Source organism: Phoxinus phoxinus (assembly GCF_949152265.1).
Source record: "Phoxinus phoxinus genome assembly, chromosome: 14".
In the NCBI taxonomy this organism is placed as follows: domain Eukaryota; kingdom Metazoa; phylum Chordata; class Actinopteri; order Cypriniformes; family Leuciscidae; genus Phoxinus; species Phoxinus phoxinus.
Window position 1 is genome coordinate 12,618,225 of NC_136889.1, and position 19,551 is coordinate 12,637,775.

Consider the following 19,551-nt stretch of genomic DNA (forward strand, 5'->3'; position numbering starts at 1 on the left):
TATAGTCCAAAATACACATTATTGTTACATAACATGTTTACAGAACTCCCATACAGATTTAATTGTATTATTCCTTAAAAAAATGCAGTGTTGTATCCCAGAATACTTGTTTATTATTCTTAGTGCCATTGAAAAGAACAGTGTGATTTGTTAATAGTAACAAAACAACAATTCACAATAGCTCTTTACACCAATATCTGGGCCCTTAAAGACAGGAAGTGTGATTGTACAATGCTTTGATAATGTCAGTGCCAGACTAAGGTGCTTTGTCACGATTTTAGTACAGTATGCCCTGAAATGCCAAAAGGGCATCTTGATTAATACAAAATGTCACGGTTACTGACATGCTTATAAAACATTTAAAATATTTGAAATATTCTGAAAATAAATAAATAGATCTAAGAAAGGAAACACTCACCTCAGTGCGGTTAACTTCAACATACAGTACAAGATGCTAGAGAAACACTAAATTTAGTGTATATGGAAATACATTTGTAGCTTTTACTATACAAGTAATCTAAAATTTAATCTGTGAAACTTCTCTATATCGAATGCATTTCTTAGGCTGAAAGAAAGAGAAATCCTCTCATTGTGACTATTCCAATGGTTTTGCATCCATCCCCAATGGCTTCTGTTCTTTACCCAAAAACGGCAAAACACCTTCTCACCATAATCAGAGCTATGAAGAATGTTGATAGGACATGAGTTTTACCCTACTCTATATATGCCTGTAGATATGACAATGTGCTTTACCATAGTATCACCCAGCCCACCTCTGTGTAATATATTAAAAAATCTTTAGTGTCTAATTTGTAAAAATGTTTTTGTTTTATTTAACCACATGTTGAAAGGGTGCCTTATAAGTAGGCCGCACTATGTATATTATCTGTCCATGTAATCTTTTAAAAAATATAATTTTAGTACACAATTTTTTTTTGATGTGTCATATTTTACAGAAAATGTACAATATCTTGGAATCTATTTAGGGCACAGAGTATGTATGGAATATAATGTAGTTGTCACATTGAAGCCAAATGTAAGAGTTTTGATATTCCACCAAACGGCCACATCATCTAAATCTTAATACTTGCAAACAGTGCTAGATGTCTCAATAACCTGTCCCTACAAATAACAACATGAGCTGTTATTGAAGTCTCTCAAATCCTGAAAGAAAAATTTAAATGGTGGGCAGTGCAACTAAAAAAAAGGTTCTTTCAGTCTTTTTGCACCTTCAGAGTGTTGCATGTTCTCAGGTGGTCTGCAGCATTAGTAGGCCAGCAAATGTGTTATCTTGCGGGTTGTTGCGCTCTATGGTTCCCTGCACCAGGTCAAGACGGAGTTCCTCTCCTTGGTCCATCTGCAGGATACAGACACGTGTTGCAGGTGCACCCAACTTCCTCGGGTTCTGCCGTAAGGAGGCAGCTACCTCTCCGCCTCTCTTTAACTGAGCCAGAGCGGGGCCTGGTCCAAAGTCCAGTGTCACCACAAAGAGATAGGCACCAGAAGCAGGAGCACGGAAGATGCCTGTTTTTGGTGAGTATAACTGTCCATGATTTAAGGCCACGCTTTCAAAAAGGATTGTGCCAGATCCATTAGAACCTTCTGTACTGCTGGCCAGGAACATAATTGGACTATCTGGGAGTTGACGAAGCACTGTTTGGAATCAAATAATGGTAAGGTATTAAAATATGAATTCTGAGAGGTAGGAAAAGGGGGACATGATAATGCAATTACAAATGACTTTCACTGGGGGTGCTCTTGTCATACAAATTAAACCAACTAACCTGTACTCTAGTCTAGATTCAATATGAATAAATATTAAATTGTGGCCACGATTTAACCAAAACTAGGTTGTGGGAATTAAATCTTGTTTTGTTTTTTTGTCATATGGACAAAAATACATTGAGGCTTTAACAGAGTAACCCCTGAGGTGACATTTGCAGGAAAAAATGTAAAAAGAAGAGAAATTATTATAGTTTTAAAAGATACTGTTTAAATATCATCTTCTTACCTGTATACTCCAGTGATGCATCTCTCTTGCTGCGGACATTCACTCGGTCCCCCCTGTCTGCTCTCTTCATTTGTTTCTTGATTTGTTGCTTTGCTTCCTTTCTCTTAATCAAAGCTGACAATTTATCCAAATCCACCGACACCTCAGAGTCAGCAAGTCCATCTGTGTTACTGAAAATGGCGTTAAAAACTCCAAGGTGGGTCTCTAGGTCTTTACGCAAAGTATCCACCTCGGCCTGCAGTTCCACCTCCACACCACCAGCGGCAGCAGTTTTATTGCAGTTGCAGCAAGAAGGACAACGATATTCCTCAAGCCGTCTGATGTGAGTTTCCAGCTCTTTTACCGTTTTCTCTAAAGTCCAGAAGTCATCATCAGAGTACTCCGGCTGTTCCTCGGACAGGTCAAATTTTTCATCCCCATGTCTCCTTTTGATGCCCACAGAGGCCCAGTCTGCAAGCACAGAGGGCTCATCTGCTGCTGTCACCTGAGGGGTAGCAGAGTTCACCATTGAGGCTAAGCTGAGGCTGTGTCCATTGATCTGCTCTTGCATGGTTCTAATGCTTTCCCTCAATTCTGGTATAGAGTAACTTCTCTGGTCTTGATGAGACCACTCCATGAACTCCAGCACCTCTTCCCCAAGCAAAATCTCTAGCACCTCAGAGTGACGAACGGCATCCTGAAGCAAAGTGTTAAAAATGCTATGTAGTTGCTCAATCTTCTCAACCTTGGCCCTGTCCAGCTCCTGGAGTGTTTCAATGTCCTGCTTGTTGTCCTGGAAAGAGGCCTGGAGCTGGGTCACATTGTGCTGTAACATTCTGCTCTTTTCCTGCTCAAAAGCAAGGGACCGTTGCACATTCAATAACCCTAGTTTAAGATCTTCTACGGATGGAACCCAAGCACCATTGTCCCGATTGTCCAACATCTCCTGTGCCCCACGCTCCCGGGCCAACTTGTTTTCATTTGCTATGTCCATCACAACTGCTACACTTTGTTCCAACTGGGTCACAGATACTCCAAGAGCGATACAGTCACATTCCCCACTTGCTGAACTTATATTCTTATAATACTCTGTATAAAGATAATCAACATCGGTTTCCATCTCCTGCAGGGCACTCTGGAGAACACTGATGTTGCTGCTCAGCTCATTAATACGGTCAAGTACTGCTACCTTCGCTGCCTCCACCTCCAAACCAGTCTCCATAAACTGAACCTGGCTGTCGCGGCCAGTCTGGACTATTTTGTTGTTCAGATCTGAGCAATCATCCTGGAGGTCCTTGATGTTTGCAGTCACTTGTCCGTGGCCTTCAATCAAGGCACTAATTCTAACTGTGTTGTTGATGACTTTGTTGTCCAGACGCGTAATGGCCTCCCATACAGCTGTGCTATCATGAGACTGACTCTGTGTGGAATCGACCTTATTTTCAGGCCGAATCTTCTGAAATTCCTCGTCCAGCCTCTCTTGCTCTTGTATCACTTCAGACATTGATGTGTTCAGAGACAGGAGATTTACCTAGAGCGAGATATACAAATTTAGTACAATGTTATGCATGTACAAAAGTTATCTGAGGTTGTTTGAGGTTGAGTAAAAATTCTGACCTGCAACATCTTTTGGTGACGTTTGATTTTGACGTCTATGTCCATCTTGAAATTTGTCAGGTTGTAGTGGAGCATGATTTGCTGCGTGTGGAGCCTCTCTTCAACCTCATGGCGATGGTTGTGAAACTGAGCTTTTACCTCCTCCAGTTTCTGTAAACTCTCCCTCACCTTATCCTCAACCGCCTCCTGTAGATTGTGCTCCTCACCACCAACCTCTAGAGGCTCAGCGACCCTTCCCTGCCCCTGATCATGTCGGAGTTGGGCCATGTCCCGCTGCAAACCCTGCACCTCCTGAAAGAGCCGTTCCAGGGTTAGATTGAAATTCTCCAACACAGGCTGCAGCTGAGACATCACAGCTTCTTTCAAGATCGGCAGGAGCTCGTATTGAGGCTGAGGAATGCCTTCATTTACAGCAGAAGGGTCTGAAAAAAGATGGACAGACATCTGCTAGACATGTATATGATGCTCATTTATAAAATGTTGCATAGAAACAGTCCTAGATTTGATATTACGATCATTTCTCATATGTGCGTACGTGTGATTCAGAGAACGCACAGAAAACGTGCGTACGCCATACGCCTCTCTTTCAGATATGAAATTTATAAATCGCAAATGATCTTGAAATTGTGCACAGCTGAATGGTTTCATATCTCTTCCTTGTAAACGCCCCCAAATTCTAATCTAAATCCTGTACTTGAGAACGACGAGTGAAGAATTGCTTGGATTTCCAAATACCTGCAATACTCTTATATATCCGTTAGGACTCTTTACCACAAGGAAAAGTGCTTGCTTCTGCTTAGAAAATGATGTGGCTCTACGCACGTTTCCATATCAAATATTTTTATAAATATTGACGTTGGCCTGGATTTTAGTGTACAAAGTTCAAATCTGTGCATACGCACATTTTATAAATGAGGCCCGTGAACTTTGAATTGGCCTTGTTTAGGGAGAATCTTAAAATAGATGTTCTCGTTATTTTCGATTAACTTTCTAAGCAACTTACAAAGAGGGGAATCCCAGAAACAATAATGTTTTGGAGTGGTTATCCACATTGCCAAAAATAGAAATTTGACATTCTTGGATAATAATTTTTGCTGTGGTGCTGTTTGTTCAGTTTGACTTTCTATGCTGCTCAAAAGGAAACATTGATATCATCTCGGAAAGATTTATATCTCAATTTCCAGTTTAGGTTGGGTCATTCATCTGAACTTTGAACCTTTAATTGACCAGTCAACAGCCCAGGGTCTTTTACATCCCCTGCGTTGTATATAATAAAGTATGTGTGTGGTATATTTTGATCGTGAGTTAGGGAAAAGTTTTGAGCAAGAAGAGATCTCTACATGTATAAGTTCCCTGCTGGGAACCTGACATAGAGGTCATGTACCGTTTTTGTTCTTTTTATTCACATGCTGTCAAAACACTGTCTTGAAAAGCTCCAGAATTTATGCTCCTGCTGCTTTTTTCTCATGTTGTAAAGTCTAGGATATATGATTGAGTCATGTTTTATTACCCTGACAACATTGTTTTTCACTATTTGAACCACATTTCACACAGACACAAAAGCTCTGCTCCTACTCAGAACAACAAGGGGAAAATTCTCCATTCAAACTTCAAAGTTTTTTTTTTCTTCCTCCTTTTGTCTTCATTTTGGAAGAGAATAAACTTTTAAAAGAGGCTCTCAAGCGTTATGTATGTGACAAATGTGTCTTTACATTAATAACGCTGCAGTTTTCTTGGTGTTGTGAGTGGCTGGATTCAATCTATATTTGACCCACTGTGTCATTCCCATAGAGCATTACATCACTCTCACAACCATACAATGTATGGGAGCCTTTTTCCCAGGGAAAGAGAGGATATCCTGTGCAGGAACTAGTAATGTGAAGAGATGGTGAGGAGCTGTTATAGAAGAAGAATGGAGGTTTTCCCCCTGTCTACAGCATTATTTCTGTTCTGCATAGCAGCAGGATATAAGTGAGACCGGTACTTGACGAGACAGACAGACAGAATAATATCCCCATAATATCTCTGACAATGCATATTACAACCAAAGGAAGTGTCTAGTAACCCTTCTGGTATGGATAACACACGTGTTATGTTTGTACAAGAGAGTGGGAAGAGAGACTGGATGCTCTTTTTTTGTTGTTGAGAATATTATAAGAGGTTAACCTCTGGAGTCCCATTTAGAAACTTGTTAGCAACTGTCTTTTTCCACGTTAAAACACAACTGGGATATCATCACTGATATATTTTTTTTGCTGTAGGATAAAAGTGAGCTTGTGAGAATAAAATCTCAAGCTTGTTTAACCACAGACCTAAAAAAAGCCAATGAGCTTAAACATGAAGTGGCAGCTGTCATTTGGAGGCAAAACACTAATTAGTCATTTTTAGATGGTCAAAGCATGCAGAATTGTTTCTAATGTTGAATCAAATGGTTTTTTCTTAAATCGTCACAGTTTGTACACATCTGTGAGGTATGTTGCATGCAAAGTTTAACATACCTCTCCTCTCAAAGTGGTCACTGTTCTGGTGCTCATGGTCAGAATGAGGGCTGGGCTCATAATCATCGATGGGCTCCGTCGCAGTTTGATTCTCTACATCAGGTTGTTGAGCTTCATACAGTGGACCGCCAAGCATTTGGAAATCATTCTGCTCTATGTTCTCTTGAGTTCGTTTGTTATATCCTTAGGAGAGAGAAGAAAAAAAGGATAACCAAATGTTATATGGCGTTTTGGAACTGTATCGATTGCTACCTTTGCCATCAGACAGATTTGTTATTCACTGCATGAATGCAACCTCTGCACTTTGGCCTGTGTATTTGAATCTCAGGAAGGTCTTTAGTTTGTGTGCTTAGTATCCGATTAATCAGCAGCATGGGAATTTCCAAGTTTGTGTCCAAAGCCTTTGTTTGTGTCCCAACAACCACCTCAAATTATTATTTTTAGAGCTGTGGATTTGACGGCCTCCTCTGAAATGTGTTATTATTCTAGTGCGCTCCAGTGCATGTGTGTATTTACCCAAGACCGTTTTTGTTTTGTCCATGCTCGGACTGAAGTGCGGTCACACACGTTAACACTGTGTGGGCTCGCCCCTTGCCTTCAGAATACTCATACGCCCTTTTCCGTCCTCCCATGTGGGGCAATAACATTCCCGTAGCCAGCCAATATTTGCACAAACACACTTTTGTCATTTCCTCAGTTTGTTTCAGCGGCCAGGCCAGTGTCAGTCTGTCACGGGTATAGAGTTATGCTCGGCTAGAATGCTGTATTAACCATAGGCATCCAGTGACGTATTACATGCAGTATTAGAGACTATTCAATTACAGATTGCAAATAATTTAGATCTTTAACTTAATTTAAAGCTTAAAAAGTGTTTGCATCACATACGTCTGTCTGTCGTTTCATGTCCTCCCGGATATGGTCTGCCTGCCATTGTGGGGTCTTGAGACTCAGACTCAGGGATTTGGCCTTCTGTGACTGACATAGAGCACAGAAAAAAACAATAATATTACATATTTTTATGTTTTCCAGAACATATAGCACCTTACCCGTGGAAAGCATCTTTTACACAAGCCATTTAACTTCCAACTAAGACAATCTGGTCCAATTTACAACAATTTAGAAATGAAAGAGCCAAACCCGTTCATTAGAAACGGGATGTTCGCATTCAGTTCTTTTGGCCAAGCAGTGCATTCATATCTCTAGTTGCTACATTTATACAAAAGAGGAGAAAGACCATATCAAAACTTTTTGGAAATGAAGACACCATTGTGTAGAAGTAAACCAATTCATGAAGCAAGTCAGGCATGATATTGCAAGAACCTCTTGTTCTTGGTTCCAGCATCACTTTAAGCCCTGTTGTGCCAGATTGTTGTGGAAAGCTCATCAGTACCTGTCTCCTCACAGTTTTTCCCAGCATGCCCAGGGCAGCATCGCCACAGCAGTGCAGTGAAGATTTTCTGCATCTCTCTGTACACTGGCCGAGTGGACAGCTTGTACCTGCATACAAATAAAGGGATTTGTCCGTCCCACTCTATAGCAACTGAGCTGAGTGTTTGAAAACAGTCCTAATTTTTGCAGTTCTGTTTGGTGCCTCTAGCAAGGCATAAACTATACACTTCACATTTAAACATTTAAGATATATAAGTGACTTACATGACTAGCTGGCAGTCTGGGGTGCCGTTGGGACAGGGACTCTGGGACTTGATAGTGTACTTCTCAGTTCCACAGGATACTGCCACAGTAACCGCACGGTTTTGAACGAACGCACACCAATTCCTGGAAGGGAAACTGAATGTCAGCCACACAACCTAATTTGTATATTCTGTAGTTAGGAAACATCGGAAGTATCCAGTTCGGTCAAGGCCAGAGGTTCATTGTACTAATACACTCAGCAATAATACAGTTAATTTTGTGGCCTTGTGTTTAGCTGAACCTTTTCTCCTAGTTCTCAGGGTCAAACCCAAAGATATGTCATTATCTAGAGGGAAATATCAACCTACAAATGATACATTAAGCCCTGTAATGTATTTCTTGGGTTGCATCCATGGTAATCTCAAATTAGTTTGATGAATCAATGGCCGGATGTTTTCCTCAAAGTTCTTGGAATAAATGCAGTTTACAGCAACATTAGGTTTCAACACAAGGTTCCTGCACCAGCACTATACATCAAGTAAGCAATTCACAATATAAATAGTTTACCCAGGGGTCATTTGTAAGAGTTTCCCTCAGCATTTAAACAATACAAAGCACATGAATATTTAATGAGGCACACACTGTATATCTTTGTATATCACCCCTTTTAAGGGTTAAAAGTGCTAACCTCCATTCAAAATTACAAGTGTGATACATTGCTTAACCCAGAGTGAAATTAAGTTAAATAAGTAAGCCATGAGAAGTGACATTGACTTTACCACAGGTCAAGGGTGTTCTTAAGCCATCTTTCCACTATCTCCGACAAATATTTGCCAACATTAATTTTCAATGGAAAGTAGAACGGGAGCTGAGTGGACTTCAGATCATACGTGTATGCCGAATTTTTGTTCGGATGCGTTATAAAATGAGGATGCCAATGTTCTTCCATTAATTTCCATATTATGTTCATATTTAAACATAATTTCCCTAAATGGGCATTGGGCGGTTATGCCCAATAACCGGCATGCCGGTTATGCTCTTTTTATTTTATTTTATTTTTTATAAGTATTTTATAATTGTGTTTTTGTTTTTACTTGTGGATACATTCATACAATAATAATTCATTAATTTTACCATGGTTAATATGCAGAGTGTGATGGCTGCTTCAAAACTAATCTGAAAGTTCTGTGCGACTGTGAAACGCAACAATTGTATGTGAATGTCAGAAACAGAGGAGAGGCGGCATTAGGTACACAGGGTGAAACATCTTGGTGCATTAATATTACACTGTAATGCACACACCTCATCCAATCAGAACGAATCTGAACTATCTGTTTAAAAAGACACTAACCCAGAGATAAGCAAAATGGGAAAAGCCTAACTTTGTATTTCTTTTTTACTGGAAGTAAAACATGCTTTGTTTGTAATAATATGCCAAACATTTGCATTTGTATCAACACATTATGTCCACCATATCCAACATTTTAAGGCACACAGTTGCTTCCTTTCAAACCAGGAAGCAAAGAATAGGTGTCTGGGTGCCAACGGCCATGACTCATTGTTAATAGAGATAAGAACATGGCATCCTTGATCTGATTGGCAGTAAGGGAGATGGAAAGTTCTCCATTGACTTACGATGCTGTAAATAATAGAGCTTCTGACCTGGGTAAGTCCAAACACCCTCTTCCTGCTGCAACCTGTTGCACACTAATTAGGATCTCCATTAAGAGATACATAAAAACAGAATGGTCACTGCTTTACACAAAGCTCAGATAAGGTCCATTCCATGTCACACAGGTTTAGAAGGGTTGGTTACGTACACTGCCTGAAGGTGACTGACCAGAAAGACAAAACAGAGAGCTGATATTTCATTGGGTCCAGCTGTGAGGTCCTATTTCTGAGGTCACGGCAGAGCTGATGATGATGGGCTGCAGTTATTTTACATCATTAGAGCTGATCTTTGACATGAGTCTTTGTTACTGATTATGAGCAAACCATTACCAACGACCAGAGATCATAGGTTTGTTGAAGTTAAAGGATGGACAGATAAGGCTTTGTGGGCAGATGGATTTGGAAATGGTCCTTTGAGAAGGAACATCGGCCTGCTATTGGTTGTTTTAACTTGCTCAATCCTCTTGATGTATGATTCATAGTCTACAAGTAAGACGGGTCAAAACCTCCCAGCCAAATCCCTTACATCCACTGCCGAGTTGTGAATTGTTTGGGGTGTAATTGTTCAGTCTTTGGTCAATGGTTAATGCGCTCGGTATGAGTTTCAGAATGAGAAACTCTGCATTTGTCTCTCCATTAATCAAACGTGAATCTAGGGCAGATCAGGTCAATGGGATCGGTTCTTTTTGAAAGAATTTTGATGACTAAATGACTGGGAATACGCCAGGTTGAGGTCTTGATTTGTGTAACGTAACGTATGGTTTTAAACCCACAGGCCATGACATATGCAACAAAGCCAAATGAATTAGTTAAGCAAAGTTGCACTTTGGTTATAAGCCAAAAAACAATTGTTTCAATGGTTACATGGAGAGAAACAAGTAACAGCACTGTTTATGGACGATTAGTAATACTGCATTTTAGACCATAAAACTTACAGCATGACTTATCCTAGAGCTTTAAATACAACTGTATACCATACATGCCACAGTTAGTCTTAAATAAACAGCTTTATTGCTTGTTTCCAAATAGAGTAAACCATGACACACACAAAAACAACTCACTTTTTCAGTATACAACTTGTCAGAATAAGGAAAAACATGTGGTCATTCTTGTGCAACACAATAATTTTTCTGGTAATGCACACAAACTGAAAATGTCAAACAGAGGGGACTTGTTTTTCAGTTGTAAAGGCATTTGTCTCTGCTGTTGTCTTTTTGAGTTAACACAAGCATTACTTGGTCATTCCTCTGACATTATATTTGTCTTGATCACTAAGTTCCTGTAATGTGATCATTGATTAATAGGATCTGAAGGTAAAGGGATTAAAGGTCTCAAGACAAGTTACATGTAAAGCATGTGAATCATTATAGTTTACAAGCCTGTGATTTTGCTTCATTCTGGGGCAGACTGGGATTAAAGGATTAAAGGATGGGGCACAACAGGCTTCCTTCACGTCTGCCTACATCTTGGGCTTACGTTATCTTCTATAACCCTAAGAAGGGGCTAAATTCGGCTGCAATGATCTGGAACGGCATACACCCTTGATTCAAAAAAGACAACAAATTAGTGTGTCAATCCAGTATGATCCAGTCCAGTTTTAGTTGGATACACAGTACACACATCTCAGTGATGTGTTCTCAGTGAACTACAATTTCCCTATATCAAGCATTGTCTTAAAATGTATTGTATATGCTGTATAAATCAGACTTGGGTTACTTCCGGGCATATAGTTATATGGATGGACATCTCTGTAAGCATATTGCTTTTCTTCCTGCTCTCTGTCGATTAGTGTCCCCTCACAGGAAGGAAGCATCTGACGCTCTCTCCCTCCTGCAAACTTCCCTCATCCTGGGATCCTTACCCAACGAAGATACCCACGGACTTCCATGCATGTCAGACTGACACGACCTCTAACCTTAAGCCCCTTCGTTTCATAGTTTCCTCATGTGAATTTCCAGAGAGTGTACTGCAAAAAAAAAAAACTATTTTCTTAATCAGTATTGTTTTTGTCTGTCTTAAACATCCTTAAGATAAGATATATTTATTTAAGAAGCCAAACTGAACAAGATATCTCTTATTTTTAGAGAATGGAAACTACTAAGATTTTACTTACTCAAATAAGTACAGAGTAATATTAATGAACTAAATGTACTTACTGTGCAGATACGGTTGGCGGTAGGGGTTGGTTTAGGGTTAACTTATTATGCATAATTTACTGTTATTACTATAGTATGTACATGTAGTAACATGCAACTACGTCACTTTAAAATAAAGTGTTACCAAAGGTGCAATCTTTATTTTGACCTGTGAACAGATGTTTTGTGATGTTTTATGCGTAACAAATGAGTAATAATTGTTTTTGTTTTTTTTCCATTTGAATATATTTTAAAATGTAATTTATTCCTATGATGTTTAAAACAGTTGTGCTGCTGCTGTATTAGTGGAAACCATGATAATTGTATTTATAAATCTTTGATGTATGAAAGTTGAAAACAGCATTTATTTGAAATAGAAATATTTTGTCACACTTTAAATGTTTTTACTGACCTCAAAATTGTGGTATTGTGTACCTTGAATGAAGTCAATTTTTTCTTAAAACAGTGAACATCCCAAAATATAACATATTACAACATGTATACTGGTCTGTTAAATCAAAGAGCTTTGTAAAGTTGCTTTGCTGTTTTTATCAGCAGACATTCTTCCCACTGTATACAGAGCTGAAATATTAAGGCTGAAATTTAATGGAGGGTTTTGTTTGACTTTGGATCCTCTATACAGGATTCTCATTGCCTCTCAGTGTTGTACAACAGCTGCAATAGATAAAACTCTCCTCATCCATGTCATGCTTTTGATTCTAGTCCAAGAAATAAAGTCCATTATAAGCTAGTGAAGTGGTGAGTTTATATTGATTTGAGCACAAAAGGAAACAAGGCTTTCGATGGACAGGACCTCTGTTGAGATTGGTTGAGACCCAAGAAATAAACTGTATGCAAAACTTTTTTAGTGCCAGATCGTAAGCTAGAGCAGCTTCCTGAGACGGACACAGGATGAAAGCAGATTAACTCTAACCACAACAGAGAATGAAGAGTGCAGTGAGAGGATGTGAAATACAGAAACCGCACACAGGTATGGACAGAAGTATACACCGGAGTGTCGGGTCAGAACATCCACGGTCAAATGAATACAGGGGATTTTAATGACAAGTGTCTTGGTTATCTGACTTTTGTAAAACAAGGTTTAATTTCACGAGAACATGTCACGTGTTTTGACATTTGAATTGTTGTGATATTCAAACAGCTGTTTCTGTTCAGAAAGCTTGACTTTGTGAATTAAAATGTCTATTTAAATGCTTTCTGTCAATTTTAATTTAATTTTCTACAAAAGTACTGAATGTCATCTGTGATATTTTCCTCCCTGTCCATAAGCACTCCAGCTCACTCCAATTCTCTGCACCTGGGCATCAAACTCTCTTTTTGTCTCTCCTCCTTTCTTTATAGCTTTTCAGAGCTGCCCATGCATGCCAAGACATCCACAGACTCACACCTCCCCTACAGACCACCTGTTATTTAACAAGCCTTTAATGTTTACCCTAAAGTAGGCTTTAGATCTAAATATAAATGTTACCATAACAAAATAAATCCACTTAGTAAAAAAAAACATTGACATTAAATTATAGCATGAATATCTGCTATGATTTCATACAAATATAATGAAAATTTTCTGTAGGTGACATTTCAATTGCAAATGATTATTGATATCATATAATGTGTTTGTAAGTACCCCATGTCTGATGACGTTTATTGTTACTGAATTCAGAAAGAAAAAATATATATATTTCATTAAAAATTCTTTGAATTTCATTCCTTTTTTTTACATTCACAATTGTGTAATTGATCAATTACTCTACAATATTTGCTACCTCAAATCACATTTAGTTGAAGAGTTCAATTCAGAACAGGCCAGACCCATTTGTACCATTAAGACCCAAACCAGATGTTCTTCCTTTAATCACAACATGTTAAATAAAAACACAGTAGGGACAGTGCTATCCCTCAATACTGCTGAACAATTTGGGGTATATACTGTATGTATTTGGGTTGAGGTAAAGAGCGAGCCAGCTCTTCTGCAAAGATTCAACTGAGGCAGATCTCAACGCGCAGGAAACATTGTATGTGTTCCAGGTAATTAGGCTGAATTACTATGGATTAGCCAGAGTTAAGAGAAAACATATGGGCACTCTTGACACTTTAAGGAGATGTGGGGTCAGAGGAGACCTTTAGGAACAGAATTTTCCTAGCAACACAGGTACTTCCAAATGTTTGCTGAAACGCTTTTCCTGTTTAGTTTCGCACAGGAGTTAAACGTTGATTATAACCGAGATGGGGAAGATAAGAAACTTGAGGAAGTGATGGAGAGGAACCCAACTTACTATGTTTTTACAGCCATTCACAAGCTTCTCTGCTTTGAATTCATGTGTTATATACACAACCGTTTCAAAGTTTGGGGTCAGGCTTCTTTCTTTTTTTTCAGCAAAGATGTATTGAATTTTTCGAATGTTATAATAAAGACATGGTTACAAAAATTTGTTTTGATGAGATGATAATAAACTTGAGGAAGCGATTGTAAAAACAAGGTGAAGTTGGGTTTCTTTCCGCCATCGCTTTACAAGCTGCTCTGCTTCAATCTGGGTGGCTCTCCAGGATAAATAATAAGCTCTAAAACCATTTAAACCATGCACGTTTTTTATGACATGCATTTAATGAGCCAGATTATGGCAGAATTACCTTGATGGATGACCCCCTTTTCCACAAAAACCTCAAGAAATGTGTTTTTGTACAATGCGGTTATGATTATGTGTTTGAATTAAATGGACATTACGAATGAATGAGAAAAAGCTAGACTTACCCAGTGTGTGGTAGAGAGCCCTTGGTCTCACTTGTAGCCGATGGTACCTCAGGCACATCCGGAGAAAGATGTCCACGGCTGGGATCTTGGTGTCCATGATCAAGAGGATGGTGGACCGCTCCATACACATCGGGGCTCTGCCTGTTTAGTCCTTCACCATGATGAGGTGCTCCAAACCCTCCTAGTGGAACTCCATGGTCCCATCCACCGACATCCGACATGTCCTTCAGCTCGTCCTCCTCCTCTACCTCCGGGTCTCTGGCTCTGACCTCACATCGTGCTGCGAGGAGCAGCCCCTGGAGTAACACGGCCAACCTCAGCACCACCATGTCTGTGTGATCCTCAAAAAGCTCAGGAACTGGCACAAAGCACGGGAGAACAAGATGTTGTGAAGCCGTTGCTCGGTGGTGCCGTTTGGAAACTCTCCGCCCCCCATCTCGAAAATGATCCTCTCCCTCCCGCCTCTTGTCAGGCGCTCCTCAGAGTCCACTCCCCCCACCTCTCTCTTCCTCTCCCTCCTCGTAATAGTTTCAAAGACCTCCAACAATCCTCGGAAATGAACCCCCCACCCACATCCAGCTTACTCCCCGTGGAAAGGTCGCTGAGCCTGGAACAATGCGGCCCGTCAGCTCTCAGGCTTTACATGCTCAGAGGTGCTGGACACACACTTGACTGTATGAGTGAGAAAGCAGGCCATTTCTCTTGGCTGGTCACCAGAATTTTTATGCTCTTATCACCTCTTGCTGCTCCTGTCTCCACTCCGAGTTAAGTAGCTCAGGGAAGAGACGTTAAAGCTGAATTTAAGTGAATTACTAGAAGATAAAAAGGCAATGTTTTTTTTAATAAAAATAATGTAAAATAAAGTAAAATACATTTTATGCAGCTACAAAGAGGGATAGAAGGGATAGAAAATGTTTAATTCTGTCATTATTTACATTTACCATTTTCTTGTTCCAAACCTGTATGAGTTTCTTTTTTCTGTCTTTCTTCAAAGAAAAATGTTTTTCATGCGCTTTTAAGCTTCCAAAAACATGCAAAAGCACCGGAGAAAGCATCACAATTGCAAGCCACACAACTCATCTGCCATATACAAAATTATTTATTTAGTTATTTATTTGACAATATATATATATTTTTTTACAGAAATTAATTATTTTAATTAAGCAAGGATATATTCAATTGATCAAAAATGTCAGTAAAGTGTCTATTTCAAATAAATGCTGTTCATTTGAACTTTCTATTAATCAAAGAATACTGAAACAAATATCACAGTTTCCATAAAAATGTTAAGCAGCACAACTGTTATCAACATTAATAATAAGAAGAAATGTCTCTTGAGCATCAAATCAGCATATTCCATGGATTTCTGAAGGATCATGTGACACTGAAGAGAAGACTGGTGTAATGATGCTGAAAATTTGGCTTTGCCATCACAGGAATAAATTAAATGTTTTAAATAGAAAACTGTTATTTTAAATTGTAATAAGTTTGTTTAAATTGTTTAAAAATATATTTTAAATTGTGTTAACCGAATTCTGTTCTAAAGTTGAACTTGCTGACTCAGTGAAGTTACAGTGGTTAATGGCTCATCGGAGGGAAAGATAATCAGAGAATAATAACAATTAAAACTTCAGTCTCTCAAACTTGAGATGTGGCTTCAAAAGACAAAATAGTATATAAAACCGCATTTATAAACAACCTTTATAACTCAAAGCATCAGTCTTGTCTTCTTTGGAAATTGCATGGAAACAACCGATACATTCTCCAAAGATTGTTATACAGGTTTGGAACAATCTGCGGGTGAGAAAATGATGATGATAGAATTCTCATTTTTGGGTGAACTATCCCTTCAAGATCCCTTTTAACTATCCCTTTGGGAGGGACTTCTCTGGCTGCAGGATGTCAGGAAACATAGATTTATGATGCTTGCTATTTAGTCAAAGAATGAGAACAAAGAATTCATTAAAACTAATCGTTTTAGTTGAAACTGTATAGGTTCTTTGCTTTATAAGGTAAAGCAAAGAACCTATACAGCAACAAATCTTTCGGAAGCACTTGATCCAGTAATGCTAATACTTTCTCTTCTATTCTATTTATAAAATATAAAAATAAAATGTTTTACGTGTACTGTTTTTGTTGTCCTACTACTGTCTAACTGCTTTTATTGTTCTCATTTTTAAGTCACTTTGGATAAAAGTGTCTGCTAAATAAATAAATGTAAATTTTAGCTGTTTAGTTATTTGTTATTATACACTCTATACTGTTTAAAAATGCCTTGTATTTTTTGCACAGTACTTATCTGTAATTGAACTACATAAACAAATTAATAAAAAAACTATGATGACTATGACTATTAAGATCAAGTTTTATTTAAGGTGATGCACATGTGCTCATTCTCTTCAGTGTCACACTACTTTTTGAAAAATGAATCGCTACTTTTCAAAAAAGAATCGCTACTTTCTTGAAAAGAATCGCTACTTTTCTGAAAAAGAATCGCTACTTTTTCAAAAAGAATCGCTACTTTTTTAAAAAGAATCGCTACTTTTTCAAAAAGAATTGCTACTATTTCTGAAAAAGAATCGCTACTTTTTAAAAAAGAATCGCTACTTTTTCGAAAAGAATCGCTACTATTTCAAAGTGAATCGCTACAATTTCAAAGTGAATCACTACTTTTTGGAAAAAGAATCGCTACTTTTTCAAAAAAGAATCGCTACTTTTTCAAAAAAGAATCGCTACTTTTCTGAAATGAATCGCTACTTTTATTATACTGTTACAAACATATTTACACTGTAATGTATAATTACATTTTAATAAATGTATAATTACACTGTAATAAATGTATAACTACATTGAAATAAATGTATAATGACACTGTAATAAATGTATAACACTGTAATGTATAATTATATTTTAATAAATGTATAATTACACTGTAATAAATGTATAACTACATTGTAATAAATGTATAATGACACTGTTATACATGTATAATAACACTGTAATAAATGTATAATTACCTTTTAATAAATGTATTATTACACTATAACAAATTTATAATTAAAGATTTTAAACATTTCTTGAAAAGAATCGCTACTTTTTCAAAAAGAATCGCTACTTTTCTGAAAAAGAATCGCTACTTTTTCAAAAAGAATCGCTACTTTTTTTTAAAGAATCGCTACATTTCTGAAAAAGAATCGCTACTATTTCGAAAAGAATCGCTACATTTCAGAAAAAGAATCGATACTTTTAAAAAAAGAATCGCTACTTTTATTATACTGTTACAAACATATTTACACTGTAATAAATGCATAGTTACATTTTAATAAATGTATAATTACACTGTAACAAATGTATAATGACACTGTTATAAATGTATAATAACACTGTAATGTATAATTACATTGTAATAAATGTATAATTACACTGTAATAAATGTATAACTACATTGTAATAAATGTATAATGACACTGTAATAAATGTATAATAACACTGTAATAAATGTATAATTACATTGTAATAAATGTATAATGACACTGTAATAAATGTATAATTACACTGTAATACATGTATAATTACATTTTAATAAATGTATAATTTTCACTGTAATAAATGTATTATTATACTATAACAAATTTATAATTAAAGTTTTAAACATTTCTTGAAAAGAATCGCTACTTTTCTGAAAAAGAATCGCTACTTTTTCAAAAAGAATCGCTACTTTTTCAAAAAGAATCGCTTCTATTTCTAAAAAAAGAATCGCTACTTTTCAAAAAGAATCGCTACTTTTTCAAAAAGAATCGCTTCTATTTCTAAAAAAAGAATCGCTACTTTTTCGAAAATAATCGCTAATATTTCTGTAAAAAAATCGCTACTTTTTCGAAAAGAATCGCTACTATTTCATAACGAATCGCTACATTTCTTCTGTTATTATACTGTTACAAACAAATATACACTGTAATAAATGTGTATGTATAATTACATTGTAATAAATGTATAACTACATTGTAATAAATGTTTAATGACACTGTAATAAATGTATAATAACACTGTAATAAATGTATAATTACATTTTAATAAATGTATAAATGTATAATTACACTGTAATAAATGTATAACTACACTGTAATAAATGTATAATAACACTGTAATAAATGTATAATTACATTTTAATAAATGTATAAATGTATAATTACACTGTAATAAATGTATAACTACACTGTAATAAATGTATAATAACACTGTAATAAATGTATAACTACATTGTAATAAATGTAAGATGGCACTGTAATAAATGTATAATAACACTGTAATACATGTATAATTACATTTTAATAAATGTATAATTACACTGTAATAAATGTATTATTATACCATAACAAATTTATAATTAAAGTTTTAAACATTTCTTGAAAAGAATCGCTACTTTTTGAAAAAAGAATCGCTACTTTTTGAAAAAAGAATCGATACTTTTTGAAAAATTAATCGCTACTTTTTGGAAAATGAATCGCTACTTTTTGAAAAATGAATCGCTACTTTTTGAAAAAAGAATTGCTACTTTTTGGAAAATGAATCGCTACTTTTTGGAAAATGAATCGATACTTTTCTGAAATGAATCGCTACTTTTTTCAAAGTGAATCGCTACATTTTGAAAAATGAATTTTAATAAATGTATAATTACACTGTAATAAATGTATAATTACACTATAACAAATTTATAATTAAAGATTTTAAACATTTATTTTTTCTTTTTTCTGAAATGAATCGATACTTTTTGGAAAATGAATCGCTACTTTTCTGAAATGAATCGATACTTTTTGGAAAATGAATCGCTACTTTTTTAAAAAAGAATCGCTACTTTTCTGAAATGAATCGATACTTTTTGGAAAATAAATGTAATAAATGTATAATTAAATTTTAATAAATGTATAATTACACAGTTATAAATGTATTATTACACTATAACAAATGTATAATGACACTGTTATAAATGTATAATTACATTTTAATAAATCTATAATTACACTGTAATAAATGTATAACTACATTGTAATAAATGTATAATGACACTGTAATAAATGTATAATAACACTGTAATAAATGTATAATGACACTGTAATAAATGTATAATGACACTGTAATAAATGTATAATAACACTGTAACAAATGTATAATTAAATTTTAATAAATGTATAATTACACAGTTATAAATGTATTATTACACTATAACAAATGTATAAT

General features: G+C 36.3%; 1 protein-coding gene across 1 annotated transcript; it reads right to left on the minus strand.

Annotated features, from left to right (window-relative positions):
• Positions 1–90: 90 nt before the first annotated feature.
• mmrn2a (multimerin 2a) lies at positions 91–14,991 on the minus strand. The gene is made up of 8 exons (XM_079636215.1): positions 14,314–14,991; positions 7,759–7,881; positions 7,496–7,602; positions 6,991–7,080; positions 6,106–6,288; positions 3,608–4,029; positions 2,012–3,521; positions 91–1,653 (listed from the first exon to the last, which is right to left on the minus strand). The coding sequence occupies exons 1-8, from the start codon at positions 14,640–14,642 to the stop codon at positions 1,250–1,252; spliced, it is 3,168 nt and encodes a 1,055-aa protein (XP_079492341.1). The 5' UTR covers positions 14,643–14,991; the 3' UTR covers positions 91–1,249.
• Between the last annotated feature and the right edge of the window lie 4,560 nt (positions 14,992–19,551).